This window comes from Heptranchias perlo, chromosome 9 (genome assembly GCF_035084215.1).
Source record: "Heptranchias perlo isolate sHepPer1 chromosome 9, sHepPer1.hap1, whole genome shotgun sequence".
Classification (NCBI taxonomy): domain Eukaryota; kingdom Metazoa; phylum Chordata; class Chondrichthyes; order Hexanchiformes; family Hexanchidae; genus Heptranchias; species Heptranchias perlo.
In genome coordinates, this window is record NC_090333.1 from 37,927,555 (window position 1) to 37,950,421 (window position 22,867).

A 22,867-nucleotide genomic window follows, 5' to 3' on the forward strand; every position below is an offset into this window, starting at 1 on the left:
TTGCTCACTGCGGGGAATTTCCTTTTTTTCCCAATTTATAATATTCACTTTCCCTCTCATCAGATTTTAACTAATTTGAAACTTAACCTTTTCAACTGTCTTTCACCTCAAGGTGAATTTTAATGTCAATGTTTAATGTTTTTGTCTTTTTATTTTAAATGTAGGTAAAAGACCTTCCCTTGTAAAGTCAGAATCATCCGACTCCTTCAAGTTAAATGATCCTTTCCATCCGTTTAATTCAGGGGATTCATTCCATAAAGAAAATCACATCGATCCATTTAAGGATCCATTTGCTCCTACTTCTCCAAGTCAAGGTGTTGGAGACAACACAAATTTTGCAAACTTCAATGCTGTAAGTGTGTTTGTTAGTTTGTATGTGTGTGTTGATAATCATCTGCGTAGTTAACAGATTTTGTTTATGTATATACGGCAGGATGGAGATCCTGCAACAGATTGGAAGTCTGTGTGCTATGTCAAGGAATGGCAGAACATGCATTCTTACCCACAGTTGCATGTTGCTCATCTTGTCAGTGCTGGCAGAGGAGAGGTTTAAATTGAAAGGCCTTAATGCCTTTTAGACAGAAAAGGGGAGAAACTGGAGGGCTGGTCAGCCCAGGCCACTGTTGATAATTTTCCTTTTGAACAGTTTGCCAACAGCATTTTCAGAGGTCTGGGAGCAAGGTTTTTGCCTGTCCTTGGGGCTGGGGATGTTATTTGGCCTGAGGAGAGTTTGGGGGAAGCTGGCAATAAAGTTAAAAAATGGGGAAAGTGAACAGATTGTGCATTTCAATGTACAACTACCTAACATGACTTGTTCTGAAACTGGCAACAGAAAAAAACCAAAAGTAAATAGTTAGATCTTTGAGGGCAACTCAAGTCTAAAATTTTTGTTCCAAGTATTTTCCTGTTTATAGAGAGAAATACTAATGAAAATATTGATGCTTTGAAAAAGGGAAATTTTCTGAGCTGCATGGTGATTCTAGTTAGGTCTCCTTCCCTGTCCCTGTGCGTATTCCTGTGCACCCCAAAGTGACTCCATCGGAAACAGTTGGGTCTAACATTAGAGTGGCTTGATCAGGAGCCATTCAACCCTGAGAAACTGTTGGTTAGCAATGCAGAATTGCCAGCTTGTAGCAAGAATCTTGACTGATCCCGTAGCCTATTGAGCTGCTCCACAACATCAGGAGGTAAACTGTAGAAAGGGAAGAAGCAATAATGGAAGGCAGAGAAGAGAAGGGTGAAAAACAAATAGGGCCATAGTGCAAAATAACACTAAGATGACTAGCAACTTAGAAAGACAAGTCTAAAGGCATTGTGTCTTAATGCGCGGAGCATTCACAATACGGTAGATGAATTAACAGCGCAGATAGATATTAACGGGTATGATATAGTTGCGATTACGGAGACATAGCTGCAGGGTGACCAAGGATGGGAACTGAACATCCAGGGGTATTCAATATTTAGGAAGGACAGGAAAAAAGGTAAAGGAGGAAATCAATGCAATAGTGAGGAAGGATATTTGCTCGGAAAATCATGATGTGGAATCTGTATGGGTGAAGCTAAGAAACACCAAGGGGCAGAAAACATTGGTGGGGGTTGTCTATAGGCCCCCAAACAGTAGTGGAGATGTAGGGGAGGGCATTAAACAGGAAATTAGAGACGCATGCAAGAAGAGTACAACTGTAATCATGGGTGACTTTAATTTACATATAGATTGGTCAAACCAAATTAGCAATAATACTGTGGCTGAGGAATTCCTGGAGTGTGTACGTGATGGATTTCTAGACCAATACGTTGAGGAACCAACTGGAGAACAGGCGATCCTAGACTGGGTATTGTGCAATGAGAAAGGATTAATTAACAATCTCGTCATGTGGGGTCCCTTAGGGAAGAGCGACTATAACATGATAGAATTCCTCATTAAGATGGAGAGTGAAGTAGTCGAATCCGAAACTAGGGTCCTGAATCTAAATTAAGGAAATTACGAAAGTATGAGGTGCGAGTTGGCTATGATAGATTGGGGAACTTTACTAAAAGGGACGATGGTGGATAGACAATGGCTAATATTTAAAGAACGTGTACAGGAATTACAACAATTATTCATTCCTGTCTGGTGCAAAAATAAAACAGGAAAGTTGGCTCAACCGTGGCTTACAAAAGAAATTAGGGGTAGTATTAGATCCAAAGAGGAGACATATAAAATTGCCAGAAAAAGCAGCAAGCCTGAGGATTGGGAGCAATTTAGCATTCAGCAAAGGAGAACAAAGAGATTGATTAAAAGAGGAAAAATAGAGTATGAGAGTTATCTAGCAGTGAACATAAAAACTGACTGTAAGAGCTTCTATAAATATGTCGAGAAAAAGATTAGTGAAGACCTTACAGTCAGAAATGGGGGAAATTATAATGGGGAACAAAGAAATAGCAGAACAATTAAACACATACTTTGGTTCTGTCTTCACAAAGGAGGACACAAATAACCTCCTGGAAATGTTAGGGAACCAAGGGTCTAGTGAGAGGGAGGAACTGAAGGAAATCAGTATTTGTAAAACAAAAGTGCTAGGGAAATTAATGGGGCTAAAGGCTGACAAATCCCCAGGGCCTTATAATCTACATCCCAGAGTACTAAAGGAAGTGGCCCTGGAAATAATGGATGCATTGGTGGTCATCTTCCAAAATTCCATAGACTCTGGAACAGTTCCTACAGACTGGAGGGTGGCAAATGTAACCCCACTATTTAAAAAAGGAGGGAGAGAAAAAAACAGGGAATTACAGACCGGTTAGCCTAACATCAGTAGTGGGGAAAATGCTAGAGTCTATTATAAAGGATGTGATAACAGAACACTTGGAAGGCATTAACGGGATTGGACAAAGTCAGCATGGGTTTATGAAGGGGAAATCATGCTTAACAAATCTACTGGAGTTTTTTGAGGCGGTAACGAGTAGAATAGATAGGGGAGAACCAGTGGATGTGGTGTACTTGGATTTTCAGAAGGCTTTTGATAAGGTCCCACACAAGAGGTTAGTGTGCAAAATTATAGCACATGGGATTGGGGGGAATATACTGACATGGATTGAGAATTGGTTGACAGACAGGAAACAGAGAGTAGGAATAAACGGGTCTTTTTCCGGGTGGCAGGCAGTGACTAGTGGGGTACCGCAGGGATCAGTGCTTGGGGCCCAGCTATTCACAATATATATCAATGATTTGGATGAGGGAACGGAATGTAACATTTCTAAGTTTGCAGACGTTACAAAGCTGGGGTGGAATGTGAGCTGTGAGGAGGATGCAAAGAAGCTCCAATGTGATTTAGACAAGTTGGGTGAGTGGGCAAGAACATGGCAGATGCAGTATAACGTGGATAAATGTGAGGTTATCCACTTTGGTTGTAAAAACAGAAAGACATTATTATCTGAATGGTGATAGATTGGGAAAAGGGGAGGTGCAACGAGACCTGGATATCCTTGTACACCAATCATTGAAAGCAAGCATTCAGGTGCAGCAAGCAGTTAGGAAGGCGAATGGTATGTTGGCGTTCATTGCAAGAGGGTTTGAGTACAGGAACAGGGATGTCTTAATGCAGTTGTTCAGGGCCTTGGTGAGACCACATCTGGAGTATTGTGTGCAGTTTTGGTCTCCTTATCTGAAGAAGGATGTCCTTGCCATGGAGGGAGTGCAACGAAGGTTTACCAGACTGATTCCTGGGATGGCAGGACTGACGTATGAGGAGAGATTGGGTCGACTAGGCCTATATTCACTAGAGTTTAGAAGAATGAGAGGTGATCTCATCGAAACATATAAAATTCTAACAGGACTAGACAGACTAGATGCAGGGAGGATGTTCCCGATGGCTGGGGAGTCCAGAACCAGGGGTCACTGTCTCAGGATACGGGGTATGCCATTTAGAACCGAGATGAGGAGAAATTTCTTCACTCAGAGGGTGGTGAACCTGTGGAATTCTCTACCACAGAAGGCAGTGGAGGCCAAGTTATTAGATGTATTCAAAAAGGCGATAGATATGTTTCTTAATGCTAAAGGGATCAAGGGATATGGAGAAAAAGCGGGAACAGGGTATTGATCATTTTGAATGGTGGAGCAGGCCCAAAGGACCGAATGGCCTACTCTTGCTCCTATTTTCTATGTTTCTATGTATAAAAAGATAACGGGTACCAGCAGAAGCAACATTTGTATTTGTTGCCAATTCACTGATATCTGTATGGGTGTAAAAGTAAAGTAACATTGATTTTCAACACCTTGGAGGCAGCAGCAATACCTTATTTACATATCAGCATTGCCACTGTTAGTGTAAAATACATCGACAATTTGTCTTCTATCTGCGGTCTGTAATTAACAGTCTGTAGTTTCCTGTTCAATCCTGTTTTTAATATTTCAGTACCCCAGTGAGGAAGACCAGATAGAGTGGGCCAAAAGGGAAAGCGAACGAGCAGAGAAGGAGCGACTAGCGAGACTAAACCAGCAAGAACAAGAGGATTTGGAACTGGCTATAGCACTCAGTAAATCTGAAATATCTGAAGCATGAATAACTCTGATGTGGTTGCCATGACTCGCCTAACCAACCCTGTTCTTACTAATGACATTTTATGTAGAAGCTACCTAAAGTAACTTTGACAATACTGGAAACTCTTAATCCTTGACATGAAATCATTAGTTTGTTACTGAAGAGTCTTGTATTGGACTTGGGTCAGTGTGGTGAAACCTATTAATTCAGAATCTACCATTAAATAACCTTTATCCTGTATATGTAAAAAAGCGATGTACAAGCTAAATACTGTTGCAAATCTGTATTAAATGCAATCAATTCAGTTCTAATTATACTACTTTGCATTGATGGGTAATGCAGCACACCATCTCAGCAGCTTTGTGTTCAAATAATATTGCCCAATAGGATACACAAGCCATTGACAGCTGTATATAATATTTACACCTACTTAGGTACAAAGTAGATTTAAAAAATCAACTTTTCAAGTGTAGCACATTAACTGTTCCTGTAACCACCAGTTGCTGACAATATATAACTGTATAGAGCATCCGTTTCAGGATACTTGCTGAAACTGCTGCTGTAAGTTAAACGTGTGCACTGCTAAACTTTTTACTGGCTTTATTTTTTTAACTTGTCAGTTTATAAATTTTAAGTGACATTCCTTTTATGTTCATGTGAAATTGCTGATTGTCTGGATAAATAAATAAACATAAATAAAATGTAAGCTTATGTAAAGATATTCTGTTGAATCCACTGGAATGCAGTATCTTGGATCCAGTCAACTCCGTCTGCCCCATTCAGTACAGGTCTACGAATTCACAGTTGGCCAAGAAATCCATAGCTTGGTTTTCCCAGTTTATATCTGTTTGACTGAAGTCGACCATTAAAATAGCTTTCCAGTTCTCATATACCCATCATATCTCCTCATAGAGCAAATTGTCCTCCTCCTAATGCTGACTTGGTGATCTGTAGCACACCCCCGGTGCAAACTTGCATTTTTTTTTGCATTAAAGATGTCTAACTAGAGTAGTTCATTTTGTAGCTTTCTACCTCCCACAGAATCAACTTCTTTTACCTCCCATGCTACACCATCTCCTTCTTCTGCCAACTCTGTCTTTTTCAAACACTACTCCTGAATGTTGTATTCATGTTCAAACTCTGGATTTAGCCATGTTTCTGATATAATCGAGTTGAGGTACAGATCAACCATGATCTAATTGAATGACGGAACAGGCTTGAGGAGCTGAATGGCCTACTCCTGATCCAAAATCCCACCACTTTATAGTCCCCTTCTACGACACACACTCCAGTCCTGGCATCTTATTTCTAATGCTTCTAGCATTCATGTAAATACATTTTATTACAGATTTGCTTCCTCTTAGGTCTCCTAACGTCTGCCGATTCCTGGTCTCTGGTTGATGTGTGTCTCGCTGAGTATCCATACCTATCTTGTGAATGCCTTCTACCTTACAATCTGTCTTCTCTAGGATCGTGCTTCCTTCCTGCCCCCCCTACTAGTTTAAATAGCTTTCTATTGCTGCCTCAATGTTCCCCGTGAGTTTCTTTGTCCTTACTTGATTTAAGTGTAGCCTATCCTGTACCAGTTTTTATTTTAAAATTCTGAAAGGGTTCCGAGTTATTTGAAGGTAACATTGTTCTCACACCATGCTGCCAACCACTTGCTTACCTCCTCACTTTTTTGGTGAACTCCTTCATTTCCCAAATACTGGAGGTATACCAGAGCATTACTTTGCATCTTGTATCTTTGAGTCTTGAGCCAGTTTAAGGCCTGTATATTATTTTTCCCCTATGTTCTTTACCTCTATATGGACTAGCAGCACTGGAACGCTGCTTGTTCCATTCAGTATCCTTTCTAGCCGTTCCTCAATACCTACTCTACCTCCAGTAGACAGCTCACCATCGTGTAGGTGTTGTCCTTATGACATACTTTTCTGAGCGAAGTTTCACCTACAATTCCTGTTTCTCTGCCCGGCTAGCTGCATCTTTGTCCAAGCTGTCCTTTCTACTTTTCTAACTATCTTTCCTTCTGGCATCTTAATACCTTCAGCAATGATGGGCAATGCTTGGTATCTGTTTGCTATATAGTTTCACAGGCTTTCCTAACTTGCTTCATTTACACATCTTCATCCATTTCCTTAGCTTCCTTCATCACTTGTTCCTCTGTAGTGATGATGCTGTTCCTGACTGTACTGGTCTCTGACTCCAGCCCCTGAAGGTTCACTGTCAAGGTCTGAGGCTAGCCTGGATATACCACTTACCTGATATGACTCACTTACTGAATCTAATACAATCCATTCACTCTCAAAAATTGACTTTTTTTGCCTGCCCTGATAAGTTCCTTGAATAAATAACTTGCTGTCTAGGGCCATAACTTTTTTTCTTCAAGTTCTTAAACAATTTCCACATCTCAGTCTGTTGTATCTGGTTGTCTTGTTTGTGAACATCCCATAGCAAATCCATATCACACTTTCCATCTTAGTTAAAACATTTCTCAGCTGTTTCCCTTTTGTGTCATATTTCTCCCATTGACCCTTTTTTAGTTTTACTTTTTTTTTATTTCAGATGTTTCCTTTTGATTTTGTTTGTGTCTGGTACCCCCTTTTAAATTACTTCCCTTTTGCTTTTGTCTTTTATTTTTAACTCTTCCCTTTAATTTTGAATTCACTTGGAGGCTCTCTTTTTAATGAATACTGCCCTTTGTTAGATTTTTTTTACCGTAATGGTCCCTTTTTGTTTTAATTGCTTTTCCAGAAGCTCCACATTGTGCCGTGCTGAGGCTTTGGAGCATTTAACTCACTGTGGTAGGTTTTTTTCCCTGATGCTGGTAGTTGCCAATGGATTGTACCTTCTATTTTAATCTTTAACTTAAACTTTAACCATCTTCGGTGTCCCTCCGCCTCAATGTATTAGAATTTGCAATTTTAGATCATGGAAACTCTCCATGGTTGCAGTCACGCCAGTGACCAGGAGAAGTCACCACCTTAACCATCACAATGGTGAAGGGCTGACTGTTTCAAATTTGCCATGTGCTGATGATCAATCAAACAAACCTGATGTGATTATCAATAGAGTGGGTTACAGAAATTGATGAATATACTTGGTGCAGATTAATAGAATTGCTTTACCTCTGGTAACTCATTGCTTTCGTATTTAAACCAAAATGGATAATTTGAAACTTACTTCAAGAAGGTGGAAGACTCTACAAGTGGCTCCTGATAGGAAAGCCTAATTAGCTTGAACAGAGCTGTAGGTATCCTTTGAGATAAGTGTTAGGATAAAAAAATCATAGTGAGAAATAATGCCCAAAGACTGTCTAAATGTAATCATTCAGGTAATGTACTGTATTATGGCAATTGTTTTGTAAATTTGGTTGTAATTTCAGAAAAATCAGGTATCTGTGATTAAACCAATATCTGCTATTAACATCTATTGCAAAGTAGCTGATATTAGTACTTCATCTGTTTATACACTGGAAGTGATGGCTTTTGTCAACAGACTACCTAAGGCTCATTCCATTTGTTTGGTAGGGAAATCGGGAATGAACAGTGGAATATATTCACGCCTATTCCATTAGTAAGAAAGATTTGATAACACACTTAGTGACTTATTTGTAAGTAATCTTTTTAACACACAGTATTTTTCTGGTTCAATTCCTGGTCTGTGCTGAAATGGCTGATCTCGACTGGGGATGGCAGTGAGGGTGCAATAATTGGCCCCAGTGCTCAGTGTTCCTGAGCACTGTTCAGGGACCCTGCCAGAATGTGCACGTGTGGCATCTGATAAGGACAGAATTGACTTGGTTATGCTGCCTCCCATTATTGAACTGGCTGCCAGCACTTCCTGTCTCAGCCCTTTGGGGAAGGTACCGAAGCGTGCCCACGGAACTGTACCCCAGCATACGCCAGTACCTTCGAAAAGAAAGGAGATATTTTATATTTTAAAATTTTATTTTACTGAGATCAATTAGAAATGTGATCAGACCTGGTCTTCCAGACTGCGTTACAAGGATCTCGCTCTTATCATGTCCTATTATTCCGTGAACTTTACCTCTAGTTTACATTAACTTACATCAGCTCAGCATTCCTTGCCATCTTGGTGGAATCAGCCGGTAGGAGATCCACGTCCTTCACTCATCTACGCTTATTGTGGTCTTAAGACAGTAATATAGATAAGCTGTACACAAGGATGTTGAAGCGACACAAAGAACAGGCAACTATCTTTACAACTCTAGCTGTACCAGCGATGCAGGCCCATGAGTGTTTGGACATGTTGATGAGTGATGTAATCGAGGTGTATAAAATGATAAAGGGATACGATATGGTAGATACAAAGAAACTATTTCCTCTGGTGGGGGATTGAAAACAAGAGAGCATAATCTCAAAATTAGAGCTAGGCCATTTAGGAGTGAAATCAAGAAGCACTTCTTCACACAGGGCGGTGGAAATCTGGAATTGGTCTCCCAAATAGGCTGTGGATGCTGGGTCAATTGAAATTTTCAAGACTGAGATCAATTGATTCTTTTTAGGTAGGGACATCAAGGGATGTGGACCAAAGGTGGGTAAATAAAGTTGAGGTACAGTTCAGCCATGATCTAATAGAATCGTGGAACAGGCTTGAGGGGCTGAATGACCTACTCCAGTTCCTATGTTCCTGAAAGCTGTCTGTTACAAAATGGAGTGCTTAACATAAAATGGAGTCTTTACAAAAGTTAGGAACACTAGGTTGTATTAAAGTGTCTTTTTGTGGGAACATGAAAACTCCAAACAACGCTCAATTCATGGAGCTACTATGAATTTGTACCTATGTGATTCAATTATATATACAAGCAAAAGTACAAGATCTTTTTGAATTATCATTACCCTGGAGGATAAGATGTTCCTATCATTTGAATTCTGTAGAACAGACAATAAGTGATACTACGACCATACAGCACTTGAATACCACACGCTGACTTCCAATTAGAACCACATTCAAACCTTATTTTTGATGGGGATTTGTACTCTGGCCCCTCTGGTGGGTGAGGTTTGCTACCTCACATGGTTTATTTGGGGAGAAGGCGAGGAAACTGATTTAGGGACAATCCCCTTTCTATTTGTCTATCACTGCCAAGGAGTGACCGTTCCATAACAGTAATGCTGAGTATTTCCAGCATTTTCGGTTTTTATTTCAGATTTCCAGCATCTGTAGTATTTGGCTTCTGCCCCCATAGTAATTGATCAAAATACACAATATATTTTCTGAACTGAAAAATTTGTTAAGATATGGAAGTTCAAAATTATACATGTATACAGTTGCTATACAATTTCTGCGAGCGGTTGTTGCTCTGAATTATTTTTGTTATTGCTCAATTGTACAATGAAATATTAGTACATTTCCAACATAGTTCAAAAGCATTCAACAAACTAGAATTTTGTCTCGGCAGTACTGATTTGGAAAGGACCACTTTGGGGTTACCTTGAAACCATGTGGAGGGAAATTAACATAATTTTATGTTCTACAATAGCCTGTGTTATCAGGTCACACTGACATCTTGTGATCTTGATGTCGCATGATCCCTATTTATAACTTTGCGAGAAAAAGATGACCTTTATCTCACTCTTATAGTTATCAATATCTTATTTTGTTTACTTCTATAAAATGTTGCATCTTTCTTACTTTTGCAATTTTCTAAAGGTCAGAAATTTGTCTTGTTTCAACATATTTCAGAATTATTTAAAATCGATAGTACGCCACTTAGGATGTCTTTTTAAAAATTTTTTTTTTTTTTAAATCCCCATCTCTACAGTCTTCCTGCCTTCATGCAGGAAACCTTTTACACCAGGTCAATGTTGCAGTTTGTCAACTCAAGATCACATGATAAATATGGATGAAGGAACCCATTCAGCCCATCTTAATTGATGCCATTCATAAATTTCCCAGTCTCCCCATTTGAGGCATTCAATTATTTCTTTAATAATTCAGGATATTCGCATCATTACTTCACCCTTAAGTCCATTCCATTTTTGATTACAGCGTGAAGAATTTCCTGACCTTAGTTCCAAATTTGCTTTTTATCTGTTTGAATGTCTCATTGTCCTAACCTTGTAATTCAGTTTGAAGTAATTTTCCAGATCTACCATTTCCATAATATTTACTATCATAAATCTATATAAGGTCACCTCTTTGTTATCTTCTACGAGTGCTGAAAAGCCCAAGTTTCTACAGTATTTTATCATTATCACTGACACTAGTTCTCTGCACTTCCTGCAGTGTTTGAATGTTGTTCTTGTCTTGTTGACCAAAACTAGACATTGTACTCGTGTTGTGATCTGACCAGTGCACAATAGAGTTTAAGCATGACTTCTTCTGACTTGTTCAGCATTCTATTGTTGTTGATTGCTGCTCTGCAGTGGTTGGACATGTTGAGCATTGAATCTTATCAGGACCCTTGGATGTCTTTCAACTTCAGTATCTTGCACGAAGTAAATATAATGCTAATTTTTTTCTTCCTATTTGCAGTACTTTATACTTGTCTATTTTAAATCTCTTTTTTATTCGTTCATGGAATGTGGGCGTCGCTGACGGGGCCTGCATTTATTGCCCATCCCTAATTGCCCTTGAGAAGGTGGTGGTGAGCCGCCTTCTTGAACCGCTGCAGTCCATGTGGTAAAGGTTCTCCCACAGTGCTGTTAGGAAGGGAGTTCCAGGATTTTGACCCAGCGACGATGAAGGAACGGCGATATATTTCCAAGTCGGGATGGTGTGTGACTTGGAGGGGGACGTGCAGGTGGTGTTGTTCCCATGTGTCTGCTGCTCTTGTCCTTCTAGGTGGTAGAGGTCGTGGGTTTGGGAGGTGCTGTCGAAGAAGCCTTGGCGAGTTGCTGCAGTGCATCCTGTGGATGGTACACACTGCAGCCACGGTGCGCTGGTGGTGAAGGGAGTGAATGTTTAGGGTGGTGGATGGGGTGCCAATCAAGCAATCTGCTTTGTCCTGGATGGTGTTGAGCTTCTTGAGTGTTGTTGGAGCTGCACTCATCCAGGCAAGTGGAGAGTATTCCATCACACTCCTGACTTGTGCCTTGTAGATGGTGGAAAGGCTTTGGGGAGTCAGGAGGTGAGTCACTCGCCGCAGAATACTCAGCCTCTGACCTCTTGTAGCCACAGTATTTATGTGGCTGGTCCAGTTAAGTTTCTGGTCAATGGTGACCCCCAGGATGTTGATGGTGGGGGATTCGGCGATGGTAATGCTGTTGAATGTCAAGGGGAAGTGGTTGGACTCTCTCTTGTTGGAGATGGTCATTGCCTGGCACTTGTCTGGCACGAATGTTACTTGCCACTTGTCAGCCCAAGCCTGGATGTTGTCCAGGTCTTGCTGCATGTGGGCATGGACTGCTTCGTTATCTGAGGGGTTGCGAATGGAATTGAATACTGTGCAATCATCAGCGAACATCCCTGATAAGGTATTATGATGGAGGGAAGGTCATTGATGAAGCAGCTGAAGTTGGTTGGGCCTTGGACACTGCCCTGAGGAACTCCTGCAGCAATGTCTTGGGGCTGAGATGATTGGCCTCCAACAACCACTACCATCTTTGTGCTAGGTATGACTCCAGCCACTGGAGAGTTTTCCCCCTGATTCCCATTGACTACAGTTTTACTAGGGCTCCTTGGTGCCACACGCGGTCAAATGCTGCCTTGATGTCAAGGGCAGTCACTGTCACCTCACCTCTGGAATTCAGCTCTTTTGTCCATGTTTGGACCAAGGCTGTAATGAGGTCGAGTGGTCCTGGCGGAACCCAAATTGAGCATCGGTGAGTAGGTTATTGGTGAGTAAGTGCCGCTTGATAGCACTGTCGACGACACCTTCCATCGCTTTTCTGATGATTGAGAGTCGACTGATGGGGCGGTAATTGGCCGGATTGGATTTGTCCTGCTTTTTGTGGACAGGACATACCTGGGCAATTTTCCACATTGTCGGGTAGATGCCAGTGTTGTAGCTGTGCTGGAACAGCTTGGCTAGAGGCGCAGCTAGTTCTGGAGCACAAGTCTGTAGCATTACAGCCGGGATGTTGTCGGGGCCCATAGCCTTTACTGTATCCGGTGCACTCAGCCATTTCTTGATATCACGTGGAGTGAATCGAATTGGCTGAAGACTGGCTTCTGTGATGGTGAGGATATCGGGATGAGGCTGAGATGGATCATCCACTCGGCACTTCTGGCTGAAGAAGGTTGTAAATCTGCCATTGCTCACGCCGCTTACATATTTTGTTCAACTTATTTTGTATTTCTCGAGTTGTCACATCAGAATCAAAGGTCCCTCCTAAATTGATGATATCTGCAACTTTGACATTGATGTAAATTGAAACAGTAATTGTTCCAGCACCAATGCCTGGTGTACCCCACTCGTAACTCCACTCCCACCTAATGCTTGACTTGAACCTGCTGTTTTCTACCCTTTAGCCAATTTCTTATCTATTCCTAGTGTTTTCGCTGAATCCCCATCACTTTGAGCTTACCCAGTATTCTTTTGTATTTAATTTTGTCAAACGCTTTTTGATAGTCTTGGTGCGCCAGATTGTAGAATTTCCTGTAGTCCATTTGGGAATGTTACCTAGAAATAGTCAATGAAGTTGATCGAGCAGAACCGTTATCTTCTTGAACAAAAGCAAAATATTGCAAATGTTGGAAATCTCAAAAAAGCAGAAAGTGCTGGAAACACAGCAGGTCAGAGAAACTGAGTTAACATTTCAGGTCAATAACCTTTCATCAGCACTGGAAGATATTAGAGGTGAATAGCTTTTAAGCAAGTGCAATACCAGAGAATAGGAGGGGTGGGGGGTGCAGGGGGGAATGCAGGAAAAGAATAAAAAGGAGCAGTCTCTGATAGGGTGAAGGGCAGGAGTGATTAAATGACAAAAGTGATGATGCCCGCCCGCCCGCCGGCCGTATATTGATAGGGGATTCCCACCCCATGCACAAGCCCACACCTTTTCCATTTCTTAGTGCAGCTATTCTCCATTACCTACTGTTTGAGAGAAAATGGGAGCTGTGGTCAAGGTCTAAAGCCATTAACCTCGGTGTTAAGGACAGAAGGCTGTAAAGTGCTTTTCCTCGAGCTGACGTTGAGCTTCATTGGAACAGTTTAGAAGGCAAAGGTCAGAATGGGATGGAGAATTAAAGTGGCAAGTGACCGGAAGCCCAGGGGTACACTTGCAGACTCATTGGAAGTGTTTAGCAAAGCGATCACCCAATCGGCGTTTGGTGTCCTCAATGTAGAGGAGTGAATACAATATACAATATTCTGCCCCTTAATTCATTTTAACTGCTGTTTACCAGGTTTGTATTGTACAGATAATCCTCAAATTTACTCCTGATAATTGATTCCATTATTTTACAGAGTATTGAAGTAAGACGAATGATGTGTCATTACCTGTGTCTGACTTCTTGACATTTTTGAAAATGGACATCAAGTTAGCCTGTTTCGAATTTACTGATGCCTCCCTAGTGTTAACATCACCCTCATAATGACCAGCAATGCACAAACCTTATTCCTGACTCCCTTGGTATTCTGCAATAAATACCATCTATCCTTGAGGATCTATTTACTTTGAGCCATTTTAGCTTGTCTAGAACTTCTATCTCATTACATCAAAAGTCTAGGGAGAGGGTGTTGTTCATATCTTCCTAGTGAATACATGAAGGAAGTAATCATTCAGAATGCTAACTTTCGTGCTCATCTTCTGTTTCAACCTCACTTGCACTTTTTATGGTTCTGACTGTCCTCTTACTGTTGAAACATTGGAAAACAATTCTTAGTTATGTTTTGTGTTGTAATCTATACTTTTTTAACGTCGCCCATTGACCAACGTTTTATCGTTTTTGCATGTTGCTATATTCATTCCGGTGAACCCTTTCATCTTTCTTCCTGCAGGATTTGTACAGGTTATTTTACCTCTGTATTTCACTTATAATTAATTTGTTAATTCATTTAGAGTCATTGTTTAGTTTGCACTTGCTGATGTTAACATGTTTTTAACCTCCATGAGCACTATGATGTCTTTAAAGGTGTTCATTCCACGTACTCTAATGAACACAAATGTCCACTTCTGTTGTCCTCTCCCAAAAGCTGTTGAAGGTACTTTCAAGGGTATGGGGAGCTGGGATTCACCTATGAAAGTGACCTAAAATTCAGAAGCCAAGAAATCTAAATTAAGAGTTAAAAAGACTCAAAAACAAAACAATATTATTAGACCCAACAGAATTGTTTGAAATCCAGAGCAAGAATCATGATTCATTAATTGCAGTATTTTAGGAATTTTCTTGGTCACCGATGTTGCAGTGTAATTAAAAGAAGTACAAGAAGGCAGATTCCCGTTCCCATCCTCACAGTGGATTCCCATTTATCTGGTCCTTTGCATAAATTGGATATGCGGGAAACAGTATGTGCACTGGCAAGATGGTTTCTGGTCACATTCTAATTCCCAGTGTGTTGCATCAAGTTCATTAGGGATCAAAAATCACCAATGTAGCTCAGGCATTTCAATCCAGCTACATCAGCTGCATGATGCAGCCCACAAATTGAAGTCTTGAGTTTAGTGACTATTCATTGGTTAATTTTTCCTGGAAATTGGGAGGTAAAAATATCATCTGGGCATTAGATAAATTGAAGAAGAAATTAAAGGTGTTTTGATAGATGCTGAGTATATGGACACTCCAGAATCTTGTGTGTTTTTTGTCATTTAACTTTTACCCAATGCCAACATATTGGGACAGAATGCTGTAGATTGCCTAAACTAAACTAATCTGTATTAGGCATCGCTCCCTATTGTGGAATAGTTGTGAGATTAGTTACTGTATGAATAAGATGAATAATCTTTTCCTGCTAGCATAGTATATTTGATTAATCCTACTTCTATGCTATAGAAATGTTTCCTTGGAGACATAAACCTTTTATCTATTTCAAGGTCTGTTTTACACAGTATTATATTTGCTGTAATGTGCTTAGTTCCCCAGCATGTTTGTTTTGCTTATTCTAAATTAATTAAAAGCTACTTGTGATGTAATCTCTTCTGTGTGTGGCAGAAAGAGTCTGAATTTAAACTGTTTACTTTAAAAGATCAAGCATTAATGAAGTGAAGTGATTTGCTAAAGTAAATAGTGTTTATCGCAAATGTGCAACAAAGTGAAATGATTTCCAGTTTGATGGTTACTGTTACCAGAGTATGGTAACCTTTTGAAATTAGCTTTGTTTCTGGTGGTAAAGTGGAAGAATCTATGCAATGAGATGAGAGAAATGATGATCATTTATGCATGGCTCATGTTATCTAGCAACCTGTACACATTTATTAAAACTTATCTCACATATGGCACCATAAAGTGGAAAAGCACTGACTTGTATCTGCACTGCAATCTCCAACCCCCCCCACCAACCCCGCATGATTAACTTTTTGATTCTTGCTGTGCCGTCATGAGGTTGGGGGGAACAGAGAATGAGCAGGCGAATCACACTTACAAACCACCTATTGGTTAGTTCAAAAGCAACACTGGCCAAAAATTGGGAGGAAATTGGCTACTGAACTGATGCAAACAAAAAAATGTTATAAAGTATCACTTTTTTAAAAAATGGTATCACATCATTACTTTTAAAGGGTGACAATTTGTTGATAGAGTAAGAGCATCCTCAGGGCCACACATGCAGGCTTGGATACATGTGGCTGAGAGGATCAGTGCTAGCAGGGTTACCCTCAAGACCTGGCTTCAGTGTAGGAAGAGGTTCAATTACCTCATAAGAGCAGCATGGGTGAGTACAGGTTCGTCATCTCTCTCGTTCTATCAAACTAGTTTTGTTTTATTTTTGCAATTGCAAAACTGGTTAGACTACTTTATTAGGCACTGGGAATTCCACCCTGCTGTAATGCACTCTAAAATAGTAGCACGTGCCTGCAAGGTAATAGGTGGGTTGAGGATTACCAGCGGTTGCAATGCAAGTGGCGTATGATGAAATAAATGCAGCTTTAACATGTCATCCAGAAATACTGTTTAGTATAGAAGAGATTAAGGATATGACATAGCCAGCAGTGAGAAGTTCAGTATCTCCATAGGTTATGCTAACTCATCACCAGCTAAGTCATAAATGAATGAACTTGCATTTATATAGCGTCTTTCATGACCTCAGGGCGTCCGAAAGCGCTTTACAGCCAATGGAGTACTTTTTTTTTGAAGTGTCATCGTTGTAATGGAAACGAGTTCTGCTCAGCCCCATCCGTGGAGATATTTGTCATAGCTTACAAGTTACCTTCATTTATCTCAGGTTGATCATATTTAGGATGTAACAATTCAAATGAATACAGACCCTCTTTCATGATAATATTCACTGTCTGGCTCTTTGCTGGTTTAGCGCAATGGTTTTCAACTTTTTGAGAAACTTTTGAGTGTTTACATTCCTGGACATCCTATCCTTGCTTCTGAAAGGCAGTGCATTTATCTGAAGGATTTATCTTGCAGTTTGGTTCTGTTGCTGTACACCAATCAAAAAAATGTACCAGTAAGTCGACAACACAGCAAAAACAATAATTGTGACGATGCCATGCTTAATAGGCTTAGTCATGGATGGACAGATGTTACATAGAATTTACAGCACAGAAACAGGCCATTTGGCCCAACTGGTCTATATGGGTGTTTATTCTTCACATGAGTCTCCTCCCACCCTTCTTCATCTAACACTATCAGCATAACCTTCTATTCCTTTCTCCCTCATGTGTTTATCTAGCTTCCCCTCAAATGCACCTATGCTATTCGCCTCAACTACTCCCTGTGATAGTGAGTTCCACATTCTAACCACTCTCTGGGTAAAGACGTTGAATTGCCCAGCGCGTGAGTGCAAAAGACAAGGCAGAAGCATTTGCAACCACCTTCAGCCAGAAGTGCCGAGTGGATGATCCATCTCAGCCTCCTCCCGAGATTCACACCATGACAGAAGCCAGTCTTCAGCTAATTCGATTCACTCCACGTGATATCAAGAAATGGCTGAGTGCACTGGATACAGCAAAGGCTATGGGCCCCGACAACATCCCGGCTGTAGTGCTGAAGACTTGTGCTCCAGAACTAGCCGCGCCTCAAGCCAAGCTGTTTCAGTACAGCTACAACACTGGCATCTACCCGACAATGTGGAAAATTGCCCAGGTATGTCCTGTCCACAAAAAGCAGGACACTCCGGCTAATTTCCGTCCCATCAGTCTATTCTCAATTATCAGCAATGTGATGGAAGGTGTCATCGACAGTGCTATCAAACGGCACTTACCAATACCCTGCTCACCGATGCTCAGTTTGGGTTCTGCCAGGACCACTTGGCACCAGACTTCATTATAGCCTTGGTCCAAACATGGACAAAAGAGCTGAATTCCAGAGGTGAGGTGAGAGTGATTGCCCTCGACATCAAGGCAGCATTTGACTGAGTGTAGCATCAAGGAGCCCTAATAAAATTGAAGTCAATGGGAATCGGGGAAAAATCTCCAGTAGCTGGAGCTTTACTTAGCACAAAGGAAGATGGTAGTGGTTGTTGGAGGCCAATCATCTCAGCCCCAGAACATTGCTGCAGGAGTTCCGCAGGGCAGTGTCCTAGGCCCAACCATCTTCAGCTGCTTCATCAATGACCTTCTCTCCATCACAAGGTTTGCTGATGATTGCACAGTGTTCAGTTCCATTCACAACCCCTTAGATAATGAAGCAAGACCTGGACAACATCCATGCTTGGGCTGATAAGTGGCGAGTAATGTTTGTGCCAGGCAATGACCATCTCCAACAAGAGAGAATCTAACCACCTCCCCTTGACATTTATCAGCATTTCCATCACTGAATCCACCACCATCAACATCCTGGGCGTCACTGTTGACTAGAAACTAAACTGGACCAGTCACATAAATATTGTGGCTACAAGAGCAGGTCAGATGCTGGGTATTTTGCAGCGAGTGACTCACCTCCTGACTTCCCCAAAGCCTTTCCACCGTCTACAAGGCACAAATGAGGAGTTAGGGATGGGCAATAAATGCTGGCCTTGCCAGTGACGCCCACATCCCATGAAAGAATAAAAAAAAGTGTGATGGAATACTCCCCACTTGCCTGGATAAGTGCAGCTCCAACACTACTCAAGAAGTTCGACACTATCGAGGACAAAGAAGCCTACGTGATTGGCATCCCATCCACCATCTCAAACATTCACTCCCTCCACCACTGGCGCACTGTGGCTGCAGTGTGTACCATCTACAAGATACACTGCAGCAACTCGCCAAGGCTTCTTCGACAGCACCTCCCAAACCCGTGGCCTCTGCCACCTAGAAGGACAAGGGCAGCAGACGCATGGGAACAACACCACCTGCACGTTCCCTTCCAAATCACACACCATGCCGACTTGGAAATATATCGTCGTTCCTTCATCGCTGGGTCAAAATCCTGGAACTCCCTTCCTTCCTAACGCACCATGGGAGAACCTTCACCACACAGACTGCAGCGGTTCAAGAAGGCGGCTCACCACCACCTTCTCAAGGGCAATTAGGGATGGGCGATAAATGCTGGCCTTGCCGGCGACGCCCACATCCCATGAACGAATAAAAAAAAATCCTTATTTTACCAGGACCTGTGGTTTGCCAGGATTTTGAACAAAAGCAATAGTTGGTCTCATTCCTCCGCAGCTCATAAATTGGTGTGATTTTTCTGATGTGCAGCAGTCTCAGAAAATGTACTTTTTAATTGTGATTTTTATTCATTTAAACATTTATCCCGAGACACTGAGAGATTTATGTCTCGAAAGTGTTCAGCTCAGAAATAAACGAGTCTGTGCTGCCGAGAAGATTAGTGAGGGTGGGATCTAATGCGAAGGCGTCTTTTGGGAGCGGCGCATCGTCTGTGGAGGACGGATGTTTCACGTGTCATTAGCTCCAGGCAAAGAAACCACAGGCAAAGAAATCATTCGAGCTTTAGGACAACTCGAGTTAACTTTCGTGATCTGCTGGCAGAAGTTGGATTCGCCTTCAAAATCGATGTCCGCATTCATGAACTTCACAACGCTTTGGAAACAGAAGAGCAAGGCTGACGTTAGGTTAGTGAGAGCGGAACCTTGAAGTCTCCCAGTACATCCGTGAGCGTCAGTACTGGTTCACCGCTCGGTCTAAAGGTGCATCTGTATCTTAATAAAACCCATGCGTTAAATCATTTATATTAATCTGCACATTCAGAACTGATAACTTGTAGATTATAGAACCGAGTTTCTAATTTTGCTATTTCCTCTCTAACTCCTCTCGACATTCTGGAATGTAAATCTTTAGGACAGGGTGCCTTTTTCATTTTGAGTTTCAATCCTACCTCCTTATCCTATTTAATTGAGCAGCCGCATCCTCTTGTAGCCCTTCATTTCCACCATCACACTCTTCTGTAAAAATTGAGGCAAAGTACTCATTTAGTGTCTCTGTCATTCCTTTGTCGTCCATAAGATTTCCTTTCCATCTCTAATTGACCCTATTCCTTTCTATAACTATTCTTTTAACTTCTTTGTGTTTCATAAATTCCATTACATATATTTTCTATACTTAATTTTCAGTTAAATCTAGATTTGTTATATGTCTCTTAAGTTTTATTTTAATTTCTTACTTTAATTTTTCTACCCATCCAAGAAATTCCAGCTTTTGCTGCACTCGTTCTTTTGGGAATATGTTTAAAAGTTTCCCATTGTTTGCCCACTGTCTTTGAGAGTTTTTCTTTCCAGTTTATCTGAGCTAGTTCCTTTTTCATGTTATTAAAATTTACTTTTTTTCTACTCAAGTGCCTTTATCTTTGACTGCTTCTTTTCAGTTTTTATATTGAACTTAACTGTTATGGGTGCTGTTTCCTAGACGTTCCCCTATCCTTACATTACATTCTTTCACCACTTCATGTCCTAGAGCTAGAATCCAGCACTCAATCATGGAATTATATGATGGGGTTCTAAAAACATTTTGTCTCTTAGTTTTAGTTAAGAATCACATATTTAGAATCAGCCAAACATCAATCTTTACATACTTGGGTTACTTTAGACATGTGGATCATCATTAAGATTGCAGTTTTAAAGCCTGTGTAAATATGCTGCTGCTTTGGGAGATTCGTCTGATGTGTTCTCTAACTTGGAACAGTTTCCAGTTCTCTAACTTGGAACATCAAGAAACCCAACATTGGGTTTCTTGATGTTTGTCATTGATTAATGATGGACTTTTTGTTGGCAGAGTCACAAACAGCTGGATATGCTAAAAATAGCGATACTGCACCTGCACTTAGTCATGCTATTTATTGTTTTGTCACTTGATTAAAGCGGGAAGATGTAACCTTTATACAAGATGTTATTGGAATCTATCTGTAACTTAACACTGGTTTCAAATTGCTACTGAAGGTAAAACTATGTGTTACTGTTCAAGTATGTTTTAATGTGTTTCTCGCAAGAGTTGCCGCCAGGATATACAGAGTACCACAAAGGGTGTGGACAGGGTGTTTATTCAAGAATCTACAGGTTTCTGGTATTTAGGATCTGAAATTGTTTACAAGCCAGGCCCATATTTATACAAGAGCTGGAGATTCACACGTGTTCGGAATATAGGAATTGGTAGACGAAGAAAGACCAAGGTCCATCTAACTTGCCTTCTAACATCCTGGTAGTCGCATGATACAACGGTAATGGAGATTTGACTAATCATAGCAATCAATCTCCATCATTTAGTCTACAAAAGACCCAGAAATAACAACAAAAACTTGCCTTTATATAGCGCCTTTAATGTAGTAAAATGTTGGCAGATTTTCCCAGTTACTGTCGCAACAAAAGGGTTGTTAATCCTTCAACAGTAACTTCCACGTGATTCGGGCATGAGTGGTTATTAAACAACAAGCTTTAATATATTGACTCAACAGTATTATACAAATGTCTTCAGATTACATTAAATAATGAGCAATCAGTACAACCTGGTTCCCGGATTCAAGATTGATCAGATCTGACCTCTCGAGAGCCCTAACCTTTGGGAGGGAGCATGCCCTATCTTTATACTATTCGGCTACTATGTTCTGTATGTAAGTATCGCTGGCCTTATCTTCTAGTCATAAGTCATTCCACCGTGCTGACACCACGTTAGCAACTCAAGATAAGTTGTTTTTTGTAACGTAACTAATGACCTCAACCTTCATCACTGTTTACAAGCTGTTTGTTCCTGTGAGGAATGCATAGGTCCTTGGTTATCACATCTCTTGTTTTAGTGTAGACCACCTTCTGACATCAGCATGTCTCCATAATTCTTACTTATGTAAGCAATCTTTCAATGTTATCTATTCTGTGGAATATTGGCCTCATCCTCCCTGCTGTTCTGCTGTGTAAGCTGTCCTTGTTTTCACAGAGATGCTGAACCATGCCCCCTCAACATCGCCCTCTTGCTAAATGTCTAAGGCGCTATGCGAGCTATATGAGATGGGATACTTGACCATTCCTAGTTTTAAACCATATTCTTACATCTTGCTTCTCTTGAACCTGAGTGAAACCACACTGGTTCAATTTTTACTTTATCCCTCAACTTTTTCTTGGCTGCCTAAAATCATCTTGAGTTTATATTTTATCAATATTAGGTTTACATAAGTGCACACAGACTTATACATATTGCTTCAAAGTTTCATTTGGTTAATATTGCACATCATGAAATAGACAAAGAAAAACATAATACACTGTACAGAAAACTACAATATATCATATTATCAAGAAGTCACGGACTTAAAAAATTCTCCTGCTCTCCTTTTACTAATGTTCATATTGAGGATATTTTTGCTAAGTATTATTTCTCCCTAGCCCAATTTCATTGTTAACTGAAAGGAACCTAACCCTGAAATTTGGAAATACAAATTTCTATGTCCCTGTTTACTTTAATTTCAATCCCCCTGATAGGTACCTGTGTTTCCTGATTGTTAAGAAAATAAGAAATAGGAATAGGAGTAGGCCTTACGGCCCCTCGAGCCTGCTCCGCCATTCAATCAGATCATGGCTGATCTTCGACCTCAACTCCACTTTCCCGCCCCATCCCCATATCCCATGATTCCCTTAGTGTCCAAAATTCTATCGATCGCAGTCTTGAATATACTGAACAACTGAGCATCCACAGCCCTCTGGAGTAGAGAATTCCAAATATTCACGACCCTCTGAGTGAAAAAATTCCTTCTCATCTCAGTCCTAAATGTTCTAGATTCTCCAGCCAGGGGGAACATCCTCTCAGCATCTACACTGTCAAGCCCTCTTAGAATCTTATATATTTCAATGAGATCACCTCTCATTCTTCTAAACTCCGGAGAGTATAGGCCCATTTTACTCAATCTTTCTC

At 40.8% G+C, this 22,867-nt stretch overlaps 2 protein-coding genes across 3 annotated transcripts in view; both read left to right on the forward strand.

Annotated features, from left to right (window-relative positions):
- The window catches only part of eps15 (epidermal growth factor receptor pathway substrate 15), a 160,312-nt gene extending 155,084 nt beyond the window's left edge, over window positions 1-5,228 (forward strand). For both annotated transcript variants that reach the window (XM_067990232.1, XM_067990233.1), the window contains exons 24-25: window positions 165-352; window positions 4,392-5,228. In XM_067990232.1, the coding sequence (XP_067846333.1) occupies window positions 165-352; window positions 4,392-4,538 (335 nt within the window). In that variant the 3' untranslated portion in view covers window positions 4,539-5,228. The remainder of the gene's footprint in view (window positions 1-164; window positions 353-4,391) is intronic.
- Window positions 5,229-19,315: 14,087 nt separating this feature from the next.
- ttc39a (tetratricopeptide repeat domain 39A) overlaps window positions 19,316-22,867 on the forward strand; it is a 115,615-nt gene continuing 112,063 nt past the window's right edge. Inside the window, exon 1 of the mRNA XM_067990235.1 lies at window positions 19,316-19,590. Coding sequence (XP_067846336.1) covers window positions 19,409-19,590 — 182 coding nt within the window. The 5' untranslated portion in view covers window positions 19,316-19,408. The remainder of the gene's footprint in view (window positions 19,591-22,867) is intronic.